The following is a 21,432-nucleotide window of genomic DNA, read 5'->3' as shown; positions in this document are numbered from 1 at the left end:
CCTATGATCACAACTTTATTTAACGTAGCTTTAGGTCTCAAACGTTACTGCGGACAATTGTATTAAGCTTTCGCAGTCCTCCATCCACATCTGCTTGACTCCTACAAGAAAAGTCAGATCTCAGCAGTCTCACCAGTCCCTCCATTGAGACATTACAGGTGACAAGCAGAATGGCCTGCGAGAGCTTAAACATTTGGACACTAAATCACTTACAGGCTCTTGTATGGGAAAAACCGTTTAGGCTCTACTGGTGTCCTAATAAATGTCAACTACCCCACCAAGAAGAAATTATGCAGATGACTGCACTACACTGCAACGACTGAAGCTGAGCCCATCCATCACAAACGCAACTTACAAGTCATGAAAACGTGAACGAAATAACGGAGCAGCGTGTGTGGGCAAACGGCCGGGTGGGAAGATGCTGGAATGCAGAGATTTGGGTGAAAAATGTCAAAATCTGGAACTCTAAAAACATCATGCAATTATCCTACAAAATGTTTCCCTGTTGCATATGCGGCTTCCCAAATCATAGAACACAGGTGACTTTTCTTGGATTCGGCATAACTTGGTTTGGCACTAAGGGAAGAGTCACTTTGAGAGGCTCTAGGGCAGGGGTCAGGAACCTTTTTGGCTGAGAGAGCCATGAACGCCACACATTTTAAAATGTTATTCTGTAAGAGCCGTACAATATGCACATGCCCCCCAGTAGATAGGTAGTCCCAGTGTCACAGGTGCCCCTGCAATCTACATTCCGGAACGTAGGCACACCCGTGCCCCTGTCTGTGGTGGTGCCCCTTTCCGAGATCACTCGCCTCTTCACGTTCCTGCTCCTGGCCCAGCTGGCCAGCGCGTGCGCGCCAGCACTTGCTTATTTTTTAAGGCCCATTGCGACGCTGATTGGCGCTACCCAGTTCCCGGGTTCCTGTAAAGAGCGGCTTCATGCCTTTGAGGAAGTTTTCCACAGTGTTTACTTCCCAAGTGTTGATCTCCCGTTGTGAACCCGGACCTGTTCCTGATTCTGCTCCTTCGCTGCCAGCCCTGACCTCTTGCTCCGTACCCGACCTTGCATCATTCCCGTCTGCCTTGACCGTCTGCCTGTTCCTGACCACGAGATTGCCTAATGATACAGTACCTTGACCTTGGCTGCCACCGTGGACATTCGTGGATTCCGGTCCTAGGTGTCTGCTTACATCATCGTCCGCGGCGGTCCAGGGGGTTCACTACTCCAAATCCCGACACCCGCCACATGCCTCCCTGCAGCCAGCTCCTCATCGCTTCCACGCTCTTCTCTTTGACCCAGGCTAGGGCGATGGTGGCGATGGCACCAGGGTCATACAAAGGACGTAGGCAGATGTAACATCCCTGCCTGGGTCCAGTGATCAGTCTAAGAGACACCCAGCAACCATCACTATTTATTAAAGATCTGCCTGAGAGCCAGATGCAGCCTACAGAAGAGCCATATCTGGCTCCCGAGCCAAAGGTTCCCTACCCCTGCTCTAAGGGAAGAGTCACTTCAGACAATTAATAACAGCATTAGAATAGCTATGAAATTGGAGCTATAGGTAGTGGTGAATTCGAGGTGCAGATAAAGATCAAATTTCTGACCATGTCTTTAACCGCCTATTTTCGGATATGTAGCTCACAGAACCAAAACCAAAAATGCCTTGAAGGACGAGATTCTGACCTTTCATGATCCGACAATCACTATAAAACAAAAATTATCGGCATGACTTCAACACTAAAGTTTTCCAATAACATAGTAAAGGGTGAAAGAGTCCCTTTAAAGCAGAATTTCTAATACTGTATTGAAAAAAAAAAACAATGCAAATGATAAAGATCTGCAACTTTTCTGCAGATAAATATCTCACGTTTATGTCCACATTTACGCTAGAATGAGTGATTCCTATCTGAAAATTGGTTTACAGAGGAATGGTCCAACAAGAGATTATGACAAAGTGTAATTTCTTATCAATAGTTGTGACTGGATTCCAATAGTTGTGACTGGATTCCATATACCTGGTAGATACCGGTTGTCCTTCCTTGCTGTCCTCCTCTTCCCTAGGTGCGTGTTGTGCCCACTGAATACCCCTAGGAGTGTTGTATGCCTATGACAGATCCATGGTGCACTTTTGAGTAACTATTTGCACTATGGAACTTGCAAATACTGGACATGTTGTATTCCTTTATTGCAGGTATTTTTGTCTTTTTATTATTTTTGCCTCATTAGAGAGATATAATTATTGCCTAGGATAAGCCTTATGTCTAGGCTCTACGGATTTGCCATCTGTTTTACACATGTGATATTGTATTCGCTGTTCAGTGATTCTTGTATGGTATTTTATTGGCTAATAAAAACCTTTTGAAGTTAAAGGAAACCTGTCACCAGGAATGTGAGGGGTTCCAGTAGCCTATGCTGTGGTAATTTTAATAAATAATCATTTCAGTACTTTATAAATTTTTATTTCACATTACCTGGCCCCCTGTGAGTAGCGTGTGGTAAGTCTCAGGTGGTGCAGCAGCCTTTACCTGCTTGTGTCTCAGTCTCCTCATTCATTCTCTCTCTACTCCACACCATTCCCCTCCCCTTCCTGCTCAGTGCACATGGCAGCTGGATGATTGTGGAGAAGAGCAGACAGACACAGGCACACACAGGCTGCAGCATCCCCCTCCCCAAGACTTAGGGTACATTCCGTCATGCGGGCATACCGCCATGTGCTGGAGAGGAGGAGGTGGTGACCCCTCCTCCCTCCATAGAGAATAGCGGCGCATGACCGCACACACGCCGAAAGATAGAGCATGCTCTATCTTTTTGCGGTGTGCGGCCCGGATCGGTGCCGCGCCGCTATTACCGTCTATGGGGACGTAAATGCGGCCGCAAATTTGTGGCCGCATGTACGTCCCCGCAGACGGCAATGTGAATGAGCCCTTATCATACACTGATGGCAGGGAGCAAAATGATGTGAAAAAAGTTTGATGAACTGCTGAAATGATATTGAAAGCTGACAAAAGCTGTTTTAAAATTGGCATTGCATAGACCAGTGATGGCGAACCTTTTAGAGACCAAGTGCCCAAACTACAACCAAGTCCCTCTTATTTATCACAAAGTGCCAACGCAGAAATTTAATTTGTGATTTATACTCCCTGTTCTGACACAGCACAACAATTAAGCAGAAGCAAAAAGAAATTTGGAGGATCATTGTAGCTTCCCTCCAGGGTCCCATAAACAGGAAGAATTGTCAGGGCCGGAGCAGGAGCTACATAATGGTATTACAGATCTGTTCACACCTTCCAACTCCTCCAGTAGTCCCAGGTAGCTCTGTGCACAGCAAGTCCGTGCCATAGGTTCGCCACCACTGGCATAGACTATTGGAACCTGTCAGCAGCTAAAAATTACATAACTGGTGACAGGTTCTCTTTAAAGGTGCGTCAATGAAGACTTTAGGCACTTTATAACATTCAATCGACAAACAAGGGTTTGCTCATTTGTCAATGGATCACCGGCACTTTTATGCTAGTTATCATTCCCAAAATTTTTACAATTTAAATTTTTCTCTTGTGGAGGATAGGGGAGAGGGAAGAGACTACTATCTATGAGATCCATACATCCCTATAGAACATATAGACGGAGGTCGTCTATACACTTTAATGTTTTTACCCATCACCTCTATAAATAATATATCAGACCTTAGAAAAAGCTAAAAAATGTATGGAAACATTTTTAAACATAAAACCCCCCTCTAATGGCTTAGAGTCATGCAATACTTAATATAAAGCCTTTGATAAAGTAAGACACTATATTATAGTGCAGCAACTCGCACTGCATGGCAGCCCCTAGGGAGAAAATAGGATATAAAGAAAGCAACAATCATTTCATAACTGCCACTACAGTAAATCTCTTCTCGACAAACTAAATAAAGATAGCATTGAAATCATCTGAAAGAGAGAGCGCCTTACAGCACACTAAAGCAGCCCGTAAAATTGTATCTTCCTTCACAAAAAAATATCAATGGCCACGGGTTGTGTTTACTCGTAATACAAAGAGGATAAGCTGCAGTTATCTCGGCTTAAAAGGACTGCTAACATTTAATAATACTAGAGTGAGACTGTCAATAATACTGGTCTGGCCAAAATAAAAAAAACATTTAAAAAAAATATTTTTTTGGGGCCCTCAAAAAAAAAAAAAAAAGGTGGTACACACTACTAGCTCTAAGGGAATATACATTTTTACAACCCTTGTAAAGTAGCTGTAAACAATCGTAACAAATATGTAATTTTGTTAATTTTTAAATGTGTCGTGATCGCTCCTGACTACAAACAAGGTCTGTGTAGTCAGATCCTCTAGTCGTGTCTAGTTCTCTTTACTCACTTCTGTAGATGACAATAAGCAAAAGGGGCACGCGGCAGGGGGCACAATTGGCAACAGAAACTAGTCATTGGCGATTGACAGCAAAACCTGGGCCAAAATTTAATTCAGATTTCACACAAAATAAGCAACATGCTACCTTAAACATTTCAGGTATTTCAACAAAAAATTTGGATGTGGATATACCCACACCGACAAAGAAAATAATTTTTGTATTGAAGCACAGGGCGAGCCAAAAGCCAAACTGACAACTTTAATTTGAGAAATTCAAAAAATGCAATTTCTGATACCGCAAGTCAAAAATGGGCAAGGGGGCATTTCTCCTATGCCCGGAACATGACCGCCATCTAGAAAGGCAACAAATTGGATCAAGGGCAACGGATCAAAGACGACCAGACCAGACAATGATTACCACAATCAGATGTGCAATATTTCTTTTGGTTACAAACTTATCTACACAGATTCTAATCTATTTTAGGCTATCAATTGGATCCAGTGCTTTCAGCGCTGTGTTCAGCACCAGAGACAACACGACAAAAAGCTTTATATGATATGGAGGCGTGGCTGACCAGGAAGGACATGAATATGCCAAACTCAAAGGAAAGGTGATAGACTCACATGGAGTCATAGATGGTGGGTAAACTTTATGAACGGACTGTGGGACTTTACAGGCATGTGGATGAACAATATAGGGATAGCTGTAGTTAGTTAGTGTGGGTCAGTTTAACTTACAGGTTCCCTTTAACGCATGACTGTAACTCTGATCAAACACAGAGGTTGTTGCTTTCTTACCAGATTACCATTTACTTCCTCAGTGGCCATTGTTGGCACCCAAAAAATTCACATGTACGCACTGAAAATAATCACATTCTGATGTATAAAGCTAATTTGTAGTTGCAAAAATTTCTGCAAATCACTTGCCAGATGTGAATATACTTTAAAGTGTCTTATTTTCGGAAGGGAGGTCAGATTGAGCCAGAGATAATCATGTCCCAGCATGGAATTTATAGCATTATTGAATGGGAGGTCTCACTGGTCTGTCTCCTGTCACCAGATAAACTTGGCCTTTGACAGCTAGAATCTCTCCATATATTTAGCAACTGATTGTTAAGTACCTTGTTCTATCTAGAAATGACAGATTCATGGATGTCTCAAGACATTTTGCATAATCTGATCTTTAAAAGGTGAACATTAAGTTGCATTCCCCTGCGCGCCATGCCATGGCGACCGATCCATGTAACTATTAATAGTGCGGATCATGTAACATGAACAGAGGTGCATCTTAAGAGTAGCATGTTCTCTAGAAGCTTGCATGGCAAGGATCTTCATTATGCAAAACCATCAATAGTCATCATGCCCATAGATAGAAAATAACAAAAGGAGTATCAGAAAACTTGAGGACATCGGCCTTTTTGAACACAAAGGAAATCTACCATCAAAATCAAGCATTCGAAAAACACCTTTTAAAATTATGCAAATCAGACATTAGGGCTCTTGGAGGGCGTTACCAGAGCCTGTGAAACTGCAGCACGAAGGAACTCTCGTAAAGTCCCTCAGAGCCCTTCTTGAATAATTTTAAATGTTAACTTTGGAAGGAAGAAGGCCATGGGTAACAAATATAAGTAGATTACCACCAGGACTGTGGAGTCGGAGACCGTTTTGGTGGAATAGATATAAAACGGTCCGACTCTAAAAACAGATATCATAAAATTTTAACAATTAGCTCACTGCAATCTGTGCTGCATATTTTTTTCAGCAGAATTTGGGAAAATGACGGGATGCCCTATAAATTTCGGTTCTATTCCTTGTCTAAGAATGTAAGCTTTCAGTTAAAAAGATAAAATGTGGATGCAGTTTTTGCTATTCCGCAACAGATCAGAATGGAAGGAATGTCTACACTTATCTAAGGCCTCTTTCACACAAATGTATGCTTGCCCGGGCCAGACCGTAGGAGAAAGAAGGGGTCCCATATACAGCCACACTACCAGTCCCTCACACGTTCCTGTTAAAGGAGCCATAAAACTTAGGCAGGATTTTCCAATGTGTTCTCTGTTGTGTTTGTAGAGGATAGAGGTTCTGATGGATTCTATACAAAATACATAGAAAACAGTTTTCCCCTCATATACTCATCTCAAATTCAGAAATACAAAAACACACTCATGAAAAAGTACTATAGGCATAGAAGCCAAGCCTCTGAGGCTTGAGAAAGGGCATGTTACTCGAAACAGTCAGTTGCGGCGTGCATCTCCCCTGCACCCATAAAGGTGCAATAAAGTGATGATTGACTTCCACGTCGGTGAGTGCCGTCTTCTTGATATTTGGATTGCTGTATGTTCTACTACTCCGCGTGCACCTAGACTGTGGGTCCTCCATACCCGCTCCTGCGTGTGCTGCCGTGTCCCAGGCAGATTCCTGGTGTTTGGCTCTGAAGGGGTGGTGCTGGTGATCTCCTCTGTGGTTATAGAGAAGCCAAGCCTTCATGTTATCAATCACTGCTAAACTGTGCAGCATTGTGATGTGAAACACTTGGAAGATCTGTTCCCAGAGAAAAGCCTGATATTGACAGTTCAACCAACAATGAGGCAATTCCTCTATATCCAGAGCTTGTTAGAGATGTTGCCTGTGTGGTTACGGCATTGCCACCAGCCCAAGTCAGTGTTGAGAGGCCGTTCTCTGGCCATAAAATAATTCAGTCAGACTTGAGGTCATTTAGGAAGGAGGAGGCTATACTGTTTCTAAGAACAAATTCATAGACCTACTAAACAAACATTATTCCGTACAAAAGACAATGTTTCATACAAATATAACGGGTTAAGCTGGACACCGCATTATAAAAAAGCTTGAAAAGAAGTGTACAAACACCAGATATCTGTCTCCATCCGCCACTGACCAGAGCTTACATACAGCTTACATAGCTATAAGTTCCAAGCAGCCCAAGCTATAATTTTACAGGATTATAGTAGAGTTGTCCCAACTATATATAGAAGACCCATCACCAGAATTTTACCTCCCCCCCCCCCCCGACTAACAATTCCTGCTTATAAAGAGTTACAAGTCCTCCACATATCACCTAAAAATAGCTGCCATTGAGGCACTATATCTTAATTACAGATGTTTTTCTGATATGCAAATTAGCTTTCCTCACTCATGTGTCCTGGCTTTGACTCTTCTCTCAGGGACCACGCCCCTTTATTTTGACTGACAGCTCTGTGATTCTTTAAGTCACTGTCCTGCCTTCTTGTATTCAGGAATTGTCTACTAATATTCAACTACAGACATATAAAGCTCTATTCACTTATCGGAAATAAAGTAAAATTTTTTTATACAATGTCTCTTGTTACATTCAGGTCATGTGACCAGAGTGACATCATTGTAGGTCCTTTAGCCTCTTAAGATTATCAAACTGTACCCAGTGTATATCTGATCACATGTAATCACAGCAGCCTCCATGGATGATGGAGGAGTATAAGACCGCGGAGGCTTTTGAGACTTAATGTGATTAGATACATACATGGTGTACAGTTCTTTATTGTTAAAAGGCTAAAGGACCTGAGATATAGTCACTCTGGTCAAATGACATGAACTGCGGAATAGTATGAAGGCATGAGGCATGGGGAGGACCTCTATTGACAGGTAATATAACAAAGTTAATTTATGGGGATGTGAAGGAAACAATTTTTAGCTAAAAAAAAAAAGGGTGTCAGGTAGTTATTAGGACTCTATAGGAACCTGTCAGTAGTATGTGCAAATGTTGTGACAGGTTCAGTTTTTCCCTATCCACAAGAAAGAGCATAAGATGAACATTGAGGGTCCAACTGCTGGCTTAGAGGCTTAGTTTGTCACGACTTTCAATCACCCTCTCCATTTTAGGTGAGTGTAATAAAAACTAAGGGGGGGGGGATTTATCAGTAGTGTCTGAGGGCAGATCTGTTCCAGTTGCCCAAGGCAACCAATCAGAGCTCAGATTTCCTTTTCCCAAAGCTGTTTAGAAAATGATAGCTGAGCTGTGATTGGTTTCCATGGGCAACTAGAACAGTTTCACCTCAGACACTTCGGACAAATCTCACCCTAAAAGGGTATGGAAAGTCTCCCTTTACCCATTGATATTAATATAATGGAGGATTAACCTTAGTTATTAATAGCATAATGAAAAAACAAACAAGGGCTGTTGCAGTTTTTTTTTCATTGTCGGAGCTGTGTCAGATTCAGCAGCACAGCCAGCTAGGTGAAGATGTTACACACACCATGCAGCAGCAAATATCAGGAATTCTCTCTCTTAATTCTGCATTTAGGTTTCAAAAAATAACAAACCTTTGAGTAAAAATGTGCCCATATCCTTCAAGGTTCATTTCAAGATACCAATCAAAAATATTGTTATGTATCCAAGCCATAAATTACAATTGTTACTTACGCATCAGATGAAATATTCCATCACAGGCACTGATGTGAGACAGAAAAGCGTTCCCCAAACCTTGGCCGGCACTGGCCCCTTTCACGAGCCCGGCAATGTCCACTACATTCAGAAATGCTGGAACTTTGCTTTGGAATAAATGAACAATTGTTATTAAAATCAGTCATCATTTCCTCTGGGATAAGTGCAGCATCATCAGCTACCTTCAACAGCAGTCATCTGCACAAAGCATGTCAAATTGTGAGCCCCATGGGGACAGGGACCAATCTAAACAATCCAATAGTACGTTTTTGGAGTGTGGGAGGAAACCGGAGTACCCAGAGGAAACCCATGCAAATACGGAGAGAACATGCAAAATCTTTGCAGATGTTGACCTGGGTGGGATTCAAACCCAGGACCCCAGCAGTGCAAGGCAGAAGTGCTACCCACTCAGCCACCATGCCGCTCTTATGGCTGATGTACTTGGACTATGGGACATCCCCCTAGCGTGACTCTTCTCCACCCACATGACTTCTAACTGGTCATTTTATAGATCATATAAAGATCTATTTCTACATAACGCTAGATCTCCCCAATCCTCCCACTTTGAGAAGAGGAAACCACCTTACCTTGCCGGCTTGTGATGCTGACAAAGAAAGTCGAATCTCTCATCCGGGATCGGTACCCTGCTCTCATTTGGATTAATGGTGCAAAATGGAAAGTTTTCCGCAGCCGCCTGGCTCTTAGTTAACACATTAAAGAAAGTTGATTTCCTGTTAAAGGAAAAAGAGACAAGAGTGAGGAATTTATTTTATGGGATTTCTGGGAAATCCAGTACAATGTGGACTCAAAACAGATTCAAATAGCAATGACTGCACAGGGTATTTTTCCCTCTTTAGGAATAGATAAAAAACTTGGAACTTTTCTGACACAGTGTAGTCTAAGAGGCTGATGGTAGAAAGATTAAAATTAACGGAAAGTCGTGAATTCTATACTGGAGCAGTTTATGTAGTCCATATATAAAGACACATATGTGTGTTTTTCTCACTATCTGACACAAAATCAGAATAAACTTTTCCTGTTATTTATATTTGCTAAATGCCAGAATAATGACAGAGAATTGTTTAAGGCACTTTTATGACTTTCTGCAAAGTACATACATTTCATAAGTTTTGTTTAATCACTCATCCGAATGGTTTTGATAAAAAAAAAATATATATACGTGGATTGATTTCCGTAGTTCGATGGAATTTGCATCTTGGATAGCGGGTGGGGGCAGCCCATAGATCCCCACCTTATCAATTGCCGCTCAGGCACAGACCGAGCGGTAGATACATAGTTGGTTGGTTGTATATATATTTATCCCCTTTTTTTCCCTCTTTTTCTTCCTTATGTGTCTCCCTCTAATGCCCTCCCACCTCTTTCCATCCCTCTTCATCCCCTGTGTACTTCCCTCTGTACTTTTGTGTCAAATGTGCTTTGTTATTGACGTTTGATTTGCTGCTAGTATTGGTACTAATACTTGTAAATTGGGACGCGGTCATCTTTAACATTTACCTATAGGCTTCAAATGAACAGGAATATTCTTTATGTTGTCCTAAATATCGTGTACCTCGGTCAAGAGCACTCTTGATTGTTATTACCGAATTGATAGTTATTTGGCGCCCGTTTCTCACATTGTAAGCAATGTATAGACACAGCATGTACCTGATATACTGACTATGCCTTGTGTTTTGTCATATGCTATCTTTCAATAAAGTTTATTGAACAGAACAAAACAATTATAAAATTCAGGACCTTAGGAAAGCTAGGTGCAGACTTGCTTCCATACATCAAAAAGCTGCCTGAACTGTCCAGACAGGACTAATCAACCTGAGCTGGATGACTCATACACAGCACCTGGGAGATTGATTACTTCTGCCTGTCAGGGACAATACAGTGAAGAAGTATCCTCTTATGCTGGGCAGGATAAGGTTGCAGAAGTGTCTAATTAGGCTGAGGAGAAGCGCTGGGGCAACCACAGGAGCTACAGAGCCTCAATATAATAATTTTATATTTGTTTTTCAGCAAAACCACTCAGTTCAGGGATTAAACAAGATATGTGTCTGCATCAGTGTAGCTACAGTATTCTCAAGGTATGTTTGGTTCACAATGCATAAAAACAAATGGTAGATTTCCTTTAAACTGTAAGATTTGGGTCAAACGTTTTGGATTCACCAATTTGGCAGTAGCTTCAGGTCATTGTCCATTTGTAAGACCCATTTGCACCAAAGCCTTAACTTCCTGGACGATGTCTGGAGATGTTGCTTCAATACTGCCACATAATGTTCTTTTCTCATGATGCATCTACTTTGTGCAGTGTACCAGTCCCTCCACAACATGATGCTGCCTTATGTGTCTCACAGTTGGGACGGTGTTCTTCATTTTTACTTCAAATGTAACAATTGTCATTATGGCCAAACAGATCAATTTTAGTTTATACAGACCACAGGACATGTCTCCAAAAATGCAGGTTTTTGTTTGTGTGTGCATTTGCAAACATTAATTTATTTCTTTTGGAGTAATGGCTTTTTCCTAACAGAGTGACCTTTCAGCCCAATGCCAATAAAGGACTCCCTGTGGGTAATGACGCACTCTAAGCAGTTACAGCCAGCAGATTCACAAGGTCTCCTTCTTGAGCAAATTCCCACCTTATACTTACTTGCATATAATTGTTTTTACATATGGAAGAGGAACCTTCAGGATTATGAAAAATGTACCCAAGGATTAACCAAGCTTGTGCAAGTCCACAATTCTCTTCCGGATATCTTAACTGATTTTAGATTTTACCGTGTTGTTAAATAGGCAGTGTGTTTCAGGTGTGTCTTCAAATACATCCACAGTTGTATCTCTAATTAACCCAGATCAGAAGCTTCCAAAGACATGAGATAAAGCAAATGGACTTTCCTAAATTGTTTAGACGAAATCCACCATTTGTTTTTATTCATTGTGAACATAACTTGAGAATGCTGTAGTGACACTGGTGCAGAAACATATCTTGTTTAAACCCTGAACCAAGTGGTTTTGCACAAAAAAACAATTATAAAATTCAGGACCTTGGGAAAGCTGGGTGTAGAAAAATATGTATATGTCTATGTAGTGTATGCAAACTTTGGGTTAGACTATATATGGATAAAAGTATTGGGATGCCTACAGCTGATTTTATGGTATCCTATTGTAAATCTACAGGCATTAATATATTAAAAGAGCTTCCACTTTTCTTAAAGGAGTTTTCCCACAAAACAAGTTATCCTGTGGATAGGGCCTAACTTGCTGATCGGTGGGGGTCTCAATGAGGAGACCCCCACAGACCACAAGAACGGGGAGTCTCATGGGGCCTGAAGTACCTTCTTTTTATTTTATTACAAACCCCGAAAGAGTTGGTATAGGGCAGTGATGGCTAACCTATGGCACTGGTGCCAGAGGTGGCACTCAGAGCCCTTTCTGTGGGCACCCAGAACATAACCAGAAATGACTCCAGGTATCTTCCTGCAGTCCCAGACAGCCCAGGACTTGCTGTGCACAGAGGTATTTTAAAGTGACAGCTGTACCTGGGACTATTTTCTGCTTTATTGGTGTCCTCAGGTGCTGGTATCAATGAAAACTGTGACAGAGAAAAGAGTATAAATCACAAATTAAATTTGTGTTGGCACTTTGCGATAAATAAGCGGGTCTTTGTTTTAGTTTGGGCACTCGGTCTCTAAAAGGTTTGCCATCACTGGTATAGGGCATTTTGGGACCATAATGATCTGTGGATAGTTTAGGATCGATTTAAATTGTTCACTTTACAACAAAATATCTGTGAAACTCTATACCAGAAATTTTGTATGAAAGGGACAGGTTCACAATATCTGGCTGCTGGGGTTTGATCCCTGGGATCCCCCATGATGACAAAAATCCCCTTTAAATGCTCCATGTGAATGGGGGTAATCAAACTTAGCTCCATTCACTTCTATGGGATATCTAGGGTCAGACAGTAGGTGTTCTCCTTAAGGAGAGATTGCCAATTAAGGCCACCTTAATTGGAGACAAAGCCATTGATGCTCCACTAGGGAATTCTGGGAAGTATGCAAATATGTTTCACAAGGTGTTAAATGGAAAACAATAGCTCCTTTTGCTACCTTGAAAGGCAGCCCCCTTAACACCAAGTATGACCTACAAGAAGTCTAAAAACATGATGTGGGATTAAGCCAAACCAGTACAGGCTGCCCCCTACTTAAGAATACCCGACTTACATACGACCCCTAGTTACAACAGACCTCTGGATGTTGGTAGTTTACTGTACTTTATCCTTAGACTACAATAAACACCTATAACAGTTATCACAGGTGTCTGTAGTCAATATTTATTGTTAATCCTGGTTCTTATGACAATCCAACATTTTTAAAATCCTACGGTCACAGAGACCAAAAAAATTTACAGTTAAAATATACAGTTCCGACTTACATACAAATTCAACTTAAGAACACAGACTCCATGGGATATCTAGAACAGCTATGTCCCTAAGCTCCATAGACGCAAATAGAGTTTAGGTTGGGAAGGCCTACCTGCACTCCATGAGCTTTTACTGCCTCATTTTAGTGATACCTTAATGGCAGTTAAAACGAGACCGATCGCCGCTCCCCGATGACAGCACAGGAAGCGACGATCCCCACCAAGATGGCGGCGGCGGCTTTGCAGCAAAGACTTACCGGCTATAGAGAGGGCTCAGCCTGTGAGCGCTCTCCATGTACCTACACCCGATGCGCGTCGTACTATTACAGCGCACGTCAATAAGGGTCAACACTTCCAATTCCTAATAATCCCCCTCTCAGTGAAAAAAATTTATTATAGCCCACACCCCAGTAGGACCAAGAACACAGATCTAAGGACCTTCAAGGCACATAAGGTTTTTAGACCTACTACTATATTACCTCCTATTATGTAACTACAATGTAACTACAAGGAAATTCTCCTTGGCAAAAGGCCCAGAATATTACTAGAGCAGATGTATGATGGATAATCGCACAAAGTTAACACAATAATGTGTGTTTTAACACCATCTCACAACGTAACCCAGTGTGGTAGAGATATCCCTGTAAAAGGGGACATGTGGACACAGCAGGTGTGCATTGTGTCAGCCGTGAGCTCTTGAGCGGGGATGTCGAAGCTCAGAATCTCACCGACATCCGTCACGCCAATGGGTCGAGGGTTCTTGAAAACAATAGTCACCCCTTTAAAGGGGATCTTTCAGCAGTTTTAACTGTGTGAAACTGCAATGTCTGATATCATACCTCTTTATGACTATGAAAAATCATATTATATTCAAGGTTAGTAGTGTCCTCCCACTGCTGATCTCTGTGTACCGCTCCATAGCACCTTTTCTCGGCTTAGAGTGACTGCTGTAATATCCAGTGCGCCGGTTCAATAAAGGAACACATTTTTTCTTCGCCTTGATTATCTACCTTTTGTTTTTGGGATCAGTGAAACCTGGTTACATGCACCCACACGGAGGTTCATATGTACTCTAGTTCTGTCTACTCTATGTTGCTGTAATATTAAAACAGAAGCACGCTGAAAGGGGTTTGGATACAACCAAACTTTATCCTGTTAAGTTCAATCCCCTAGAAGTGTCACATATTGTATTCAGCCAGGTAAACTTTCCCCTTCTGTCTGTACAAGCTGTGGGTCACCAGACCTGCCGGTGGCCAATTTTTGGATTTCCGGTGACATCCTGTGTCATATTGGGTCAAGTGGCAAGCGGATGTTATAGGGTGCCCCTCCAGTTGCATGACAAAGATGTGTTTTCATGGAGGTGGTGCAGGTTAGAACCAGCCAAACAAATGGTAAACATGCAAAAACACATGCGTTTTGAGTGCTTTTTGAATGCATGTGCGTTTAAAAACACACCAAGAACGCACTGTGTGAGAGCACCCTAAAAAAATAAAATACATTTCTCCCTTTATACTATTTCTTAAAACTTTGTAAAGTGACAAAAGATACTGTGCGGAGAGAGAAAAATTCTGCCCAAAATATTAAAAAGGTGCTGCCACTTTGACAAATTTTTGTGACCTCCAAGACCCCAAGTGCACAAGTCATCAAACAGAAGAGCACTAAATGGGAACAGATGTAACATCACAAATAAGAGCAGCTGATCCCAGTATACAAGAGTTTAACCCCTTATATTCCAGAAGAAAAAAAATAGGATTCATCGATTTACATACCCTACATTCGGTAGTCCCACTATTCCAATCTTCAATGAGGTCCCAAATCGTCCGATAATTGGGTGCTGTTTTGGTCCATCGTCTGCTTTCTTGGGGGGCATCTAAAGTGTTAAAAACAAGGGGGAACCTTATCACTCTCTATGGCAAGAAGTTATTACCAGAAAACGGAAATAATAAGCAGGTACCTTTTTGGGAGCCATTATCGCATCGCTTTAAGAGATGACAAAGAAGATTGGGAAGATTAGATACAGGAGCATTGCTTCCACAAATCTCACTTTAAAAATGAATTCACACCATGCGCTGCACAGGCAGGCACCCAGCATGCTAATAATAGCAGAGCGCCCGCCAAAGAGCTGAGCACTCACTTTCCATACATGACACCTGACGCCATCAATACGGGCGACTGCCATCTCTGCCCGGAGCCTGAGAACCGCAGCAATGAATGGAGGATGACATGAGCCGCGTCACAGAGGGATTTAAACATGAACACCAATGCTGCTGAGCAACATCTGTTTTAGTTAATGTTTATATTCCTCAAAATATAATTCTGGTAAGGATGAGGCCACACATGGTGTTTATGGTCAGTTTTTAAGCATGCGTTTTCAGTCCGTTTTCCTTATTATCCTAATAGATAAACAGGTGCTAAGCAGCCAAACGCATGTCAAAAACAGTTGCGTCTTTAAAACGGACTGAAAACACATTAAAAAAAAGCCCAAAAACACGTGTGGCATCACCCTAAAATGGTCCCTCTGTTATTCTTCCTGGAAATATCTTAGTGTTACCAGTTAGGAGGGGAGGAGCCACTACACAGTCTGACACTGTTCAATTAGAACTGACTATGTAAAGACACGCCCCTTTTACAAGAGGAGAAGTAATGTTCATCATTTCTAGGATGAATAACAGAGCAACAGCACAATGCAGTTTGCATCATTTATTATGGGAAATACAGATAGACATTTTAAGAGAAGGGAAAGTTCTTCTTTAAGTGATAAATACAGTACAATTCTGACCATCTTGCATAGATATCAGGCAAGAAAAATGCCAGGATAGGTTTTTTTGGCAATAAAATAAAAGCATATAAAAATCCCAACTCAGATCATCTTATAATGATTAAAATGCAGCCCTCTAACTAGGTCTCTGTTCAGTCTGGTAACAAAAATAAATAAATCACTAGACACAAGAGGGGACTTTGCTGAAATTGCAGACAGAAAATCTCAGAATTTTTTTTGTCCAGTGGAAAAGTTATGTCCAACGTTAAAACCAATAACGCAAAAACATCCGATAAACGTCTATGAGATCCTTTTTGTGCCACACGAGAAGGAATCTGATCAGTCATGGTAAACATCCAAATAAGACCCTAATTTTGACTTTGAAATATGTCCACATCACAGTCTCCTTAATTAAAGGGATGCTCTGGTCACAACAAGTTATCACCTATGCAAAAGGTGGGGGGAGGTCCCATGGATCACGAAACTGGGGTTCATTGTACCCCAAACTAGAGCGGACTGCTGCTTTCCCAATGGCACTGATGGAGATAGAGCCCAGTACTCTGCTACCATCATCAGTGCCATAGGCAGGGAATGGGCATGAATTACCTGCCGCTCCATTCATTTGGGCTACAAGTGACCCCAATTTTCATGGTCCCACCGCAGTGATCCCCACTGCTCAGAAACTGTGGGTAGGGGATAACTTGTTGCGACCATTTGACCCCTTTAATGGGGTTTTCAGATGACAATGAGGGGGAGGGGTCTATTTTATATAGTCTAAGGGTGCAGTCACACATGGCACTAGCATTGAATTTAGAAATGCAACGCTACAACCAGGGGGGGTGGCCCAATCGCATATGGGTTTTCAGTGAAACGCATGCGATCAGTACCCAGCATCCACAGGTACTGGTTCCAATCGCATGTGCCAGCCTACGGGTGCTAGGGTTGTGTTTGGCGCCACGTGTGACCGCACCCTGAACGCCTGTGTCTGATCAGCAGAAGTTTGTGCATTTTTTACGACCCTGTATGTCATATCTTTCTCTCCACTGATGCCTCCTGGGTTTGTAGTGTCCCTTTCTAGCACAGATCTGCGATAAACCACATACTGATGGCGTCTGTAATCGGCTTGATAAAACGGGTGAAAGTGGCGCATGCCGAGTGTGAACTAAATAAATATTTTTAAAAATGCAAACACCAGGCCGAGGGCTGTTTCCACACAGCGGTCATGCTGCAGTTTGGCATCTATGTGGCTTGGATATGAATACTGTACCTATAGCAATGCATGCACATCATCTAGGATACCTGCAGCCATACTGGCCAAGAATGCTAATACTTCCAGGTATCAGAGAGCTCTGCTGCTATGAGGTTCCGCAGCAGCTGTGACTATATGAGATGCAATGACGAGCATGGATAAGAAGCGTTTATTTCCTCGGGCACAGCTGTGGGATCATGAGTAAGCTCATTCTGCACAGCGCACACACACACACGTGTTCTGGCCGCTGCGGGCCACCGTACTCCGGGATGAGACAGGCATTGTGCTCGGCCACACCGCGGCTCACCTCCTCTCCACAACACGTGTCTCTCCCGGGGAAGCTGTCGCTGGGGCCTCGCGGGTCTCACAGTCACGTTCTGTAGCAGCAGCAGCAGCCGGCGTCCCTGAGACGGAAGGGGCGTGGTCGCGAGCGTGACGACACACAACGCCGGCGTCCTATTGGCTGAAGGCAGGGGCAAGCGGTCATGTGACTGGACATGCCGCTTCCTGACTTCCAGTGCGTGGCTGACACTACACAGAGAAGGGTGTGAGGTGTCCTCCTCCCTCACTACCAGGCCTCACAGCCACGGCGTGCCCTGTGCTACTCCTCCCATTATATCACTGCAGCCTATTGCTCTCTGTTATCAGCCCCTGCGAAAAGCTGGTCATAGTGTTAGTCGTAGAGAATCTTTAGAATGGGGGATAGAGCAGGGACATAATGTTCAACTTTTAGGGGGTCATTCATCTTATTTCCCCCTTCTCTGAGCTCTTTTTGTACCCTTTGTGAGACTATTTTTTGCACCTGATTTGGCTTTGTCAAATAAAGTTTTTTGGTGCCTTATTAGGCACAATTTTGTTGCACAAATTATAGCATTGCCTTTCCTGAGCTTAGTCTGGCCTGGCGTGTTATTGTGTAATTATTTTCACCCATATAGGTCGCAAATCAATGTTAAATAAAGGACAAACATCTGGAAACAGGAGAAATAGAAATTAGGCGCAAACCAGGAAACTGCTAAACCCTGAACTCCGCAAAAAATTGAACAAACACCCGAAGCAACCAAGAAGTCACTAAAATGCAACCAAAAAAGGCGCAACAGACTAACATAAATGTCTCCCTTAGTTTCAACATAACTTTATTGATTAAGAAGTATAAAGACGCCTTACAATAGAACCAGCGAAACAAATGCCCCTTGCAGGGGGAAGTATAAGACAGTCTCATCAGATACATAATTACTCTAAAATAATTTTACTCTTTTTCTAAAAACAACCCACATTGTGGATAAGGTCCCCACGTTGTATATGGTTAAGGCTACAGTCACATGATATATGCCCGCCGTACCGTAGTACGCTGCTCACCCGCGCCCCTCTCCATAGGAAGATACAGCGCATGGCGCCGTATCACGGGAAAAGATAGGACATGTTCCGTACAGGGCCGTGAGCCGTATATACGTTCCCCATACATGTGTGTGAATGTAGCCTAAGTTCACACTACCGTTCCTTCCCTCCGGTAAAAAAGTCAAGAATGGAGGTTTAACACTTAAAAATCCCATTGACATCAATGTCAATTTTTTGTTATGCTTTTTGTTTTTTTTGAGCCGGAAAAAATGATGGAGGCTGCAGTACTTTCCCCCCTGTTTAAAAAATGGGATGGATAACGGATCCTTGCCAAACTGACCATAACGGATGACATAAAATTTACCTTGTTGTCATTGGGATTTTTAACCCTGTAAGGACGCAGGTTTTTTTTCGCTCATTTCTTGCTCTCCCTAACTTTTATTTTTCCGTGTACAGAGCTGTGTGAGGGCTTATTTTCTGTGTAACAAATTCTACTTCTCCGTCACATTATTTATTATTCCATATCCTGTACTGGGAAGCAGGAAAAAAATTCCAAATGGGGAAGTTTTTTTTAAAAAAACGCATGTGCTTGTGGGCTCACTTTTTCTAACTTTGCTCCAAATAACACGTCTACTTTATTCTTTGCTTCGGTACGATCGCGGTGATAACAAATTTATACAGGTTTTATTGCGTTTTAACGCATTTTCAAAAATTAAACGAATGTGTACGAAAAAAAAATAAAAATTACTATCTTCTGATGCTAATAACTTTTGCATACTTCGGTGTACGGAGCTGTGTGAGGTGTCATTTTTTTGTGTCATGAGCCGACAATTTTATTGCTACCATTTTGAGGTCTGCAACATTTTGGTCACTTTATATTCCATCTTTTATGTAATGTAAAATGGTGTAAAAGTCGCATTTCAGACATTTGGGCGCTACTACGTTATGGGGTTCACCGCCGGCCGTACCCGGTTTTATATTTTGATCTATCGGGCATTTTGGGACACGACAATACCTATTGTGTGATTTTTACTGTTTATTACGTTTTATATTAGTTTAGGGAAAGGGGGGCTTTGAACTTTTAGGTTTTTAACTTTTTTAAAAACAAATTTTGAAACTTTTTTACAGTTTTTTAGACCCTCTAGATCAGTGGTGGTGAACCTATGGCACTGGTGCCAGAGGTGGCACTCAGAGCCCTTTCTGTGGGCACCCAGGCCATCGCCCCAGCACACCAGACTGGACTCAAAGAATCTTCCTCAAGTTCCAAGCAACTTAAAAGATGCTGCTTTCGGTCATATTTTCATACTTCCTTTGCTACTTGGGACGAGGGAGAATGAATAGACAGGGCCGAATTATCTTTGGAGAGCCTCATGCCAGCCCCGCGATTCTCTGTGTAAAGAACACTGGAAAGAAGCTAAAATGTTCCATCTTTCTACTGTGTTGCTGTCCTCTGGAGGCCAATATGATTGAAAGTTGTTGAAGGACAGGGAGCAATAAATTACTGCTTTAATTCTTGTTTGGCACCTCGCGATAAATAAGGGGAGTTTTGGGTTGCTTTTTGGGCAATTGGTTGCTAAAAGGTTTGCCATCACTGCTCTAGGGTACATTAACCCTAGATGGTCTGATCGTTCCTACCATATACTGCAATACTACTGTATTGCAGTATATGGCATTTCTGCACAGCATACCTTACAATGAGCCACTGGTTCACTGTAACAAAACTGCACAAACCAGACAGCCTCGGGTCTGACGAAGACATTGGCAACCGATCACTGCCCCCAGATGATGTTCTGGGGAGTAACGATCGGATCCAACAATCAAAGCTTTTAAATTATTAGAGATTATTAGAGACTGTGTATGCAGAGGGCTCAGCCCGTGACCCAATCTCATCAGAGAAAAACAGTATTACTCTGACTCGACTACACAGAAAGTTTACTGGGGTAAGATATGGGTGACCCTTTTAGGATCTATAGATTTGTATTAGTGGCAAACCATGTTAATATCACTAAGGGCCACATCTAGTTTTAGCAATGAAAGTTTTTTTTCCTGTACTTAGGATAGGTCACTAATTTTAGATTGTCTGATACTCAGTATCCCACCGATCAGACATTCTAGGGCTGGGAGCATACGTGACTCCTTACGCTGTAACAGATAAAGGTGTACTTACCTTGTTCAAACTCTGTGATGGTCTCTTTGTCTTTGAGTTGCCATTGAATGGCTACAGTGGGTCTCGTAAGTTCCAACCAGAAGGGCTAAAGGTTGGAGCAGGCTTACCTTTATTTATTAATATTTTTTTTACATTTGGCCAGACCCCCATAACCACATGAACATAAATGCTATTTCACATGTCCAGCATCACATATTCAGCATTGTAAAAAGTAAACGACAAAATTGCTAAAGATGCAATTGCAAATGGATTTTTAAAATGCTCCACAAATTACTGCAATGCAGACTCCAAGACCGCTGACTTTAAAAATTCATGGAGATAAAATGTCTTCCAATATTGGTGATTTTTCGGACCCCACAAGTATCTCAAAGTGATGGCCTGTTCTTCTCATTAAACCCAGATCAGCTCTGCCAATAACTAATGTCACTGTAGGGGAATGTTGTTCTCTTTAACTAGGGCTCCTAACGATGCCTTTGTTGCAGTAAAATCTGTATAATGAAATAGAAAAAAATAAAATGTAATATCTCCCAGGGGTTTGTCATAACAAAAACAGCTACATACACAAATGTAAATAAATAAATAATAGAATAAATTAGAGATAAATTTAAAATACAAAAAAAAAAATGCCCTAGCACGCTCTAAACCATAGTCAAAATTTCTTTGATGACACATCAAATATCAAAATGGCTTATTTTTC

At 42.0% G+C, this 21,432-nt stretch overlaps 1 protein-coding gene across 2 annotated transcripts in view; it reads right to left on the bottom strand.

Moving 5' to 3' along the window:
- OLA1 (Obg like ATPase 1) overlaps nt 1–17,696 on the bottom strand; it is a 112,412-nt gene extending 94,716 nt beyond the window's left edge. Inside the window, exons 1-5 of one of the 2 annotated variants that reach the window (XM_072121688.1) lie at nt 17,541–17,696; nt 15,181–15,205; nt 14,996–15,084; nt 9,383–9,526; nt 8,775–8,902 (exon numbers count right to left, since the gene is read on the bottom strand). In XM_072121688.1, coding sequence (XP_071977789.1) covers nt 8,775–8,902; nt 9,383–9,526; nt 14,996–15,084; nt 15,181–15,195 — 376 coding nt within the window. In that variant the 5' untranslated portion in view covers nt 15,196–15,205; nt 17,541–17,696. Of the gene's footprint in view, nt 1–8,774; nt 8,903–9,382; nt 9,527–14,995; nt 15,097–15,180; nt 15,206–17,540 lie in introns of both variants that reach the window. The other variant, XM_072121689.1, reaches the window with a different exon arrangement.
- Between the last annotated feature and the right edge of the window lie 3,736 nt (nt 17,697–21,432).

This window comes from Engystomops pustulosus, chromosome 8, assembly GCF_040894005.1.
Source record: "Engystomops pustulosus chromosome 8, aEngPut4.maternal, whole genome shotgun sequence".
NCBI lineage: Eukaryota > Metazoa > Chordata > Amphibia > Anura > Leptodactylidae > Engystomops > Engystomops pustulosus.
The sequence above is the reverse complement of the archived record's forward strand: the minus strand, read 5'-3'. Positions and strand labels throughout refer to the sequence as shown.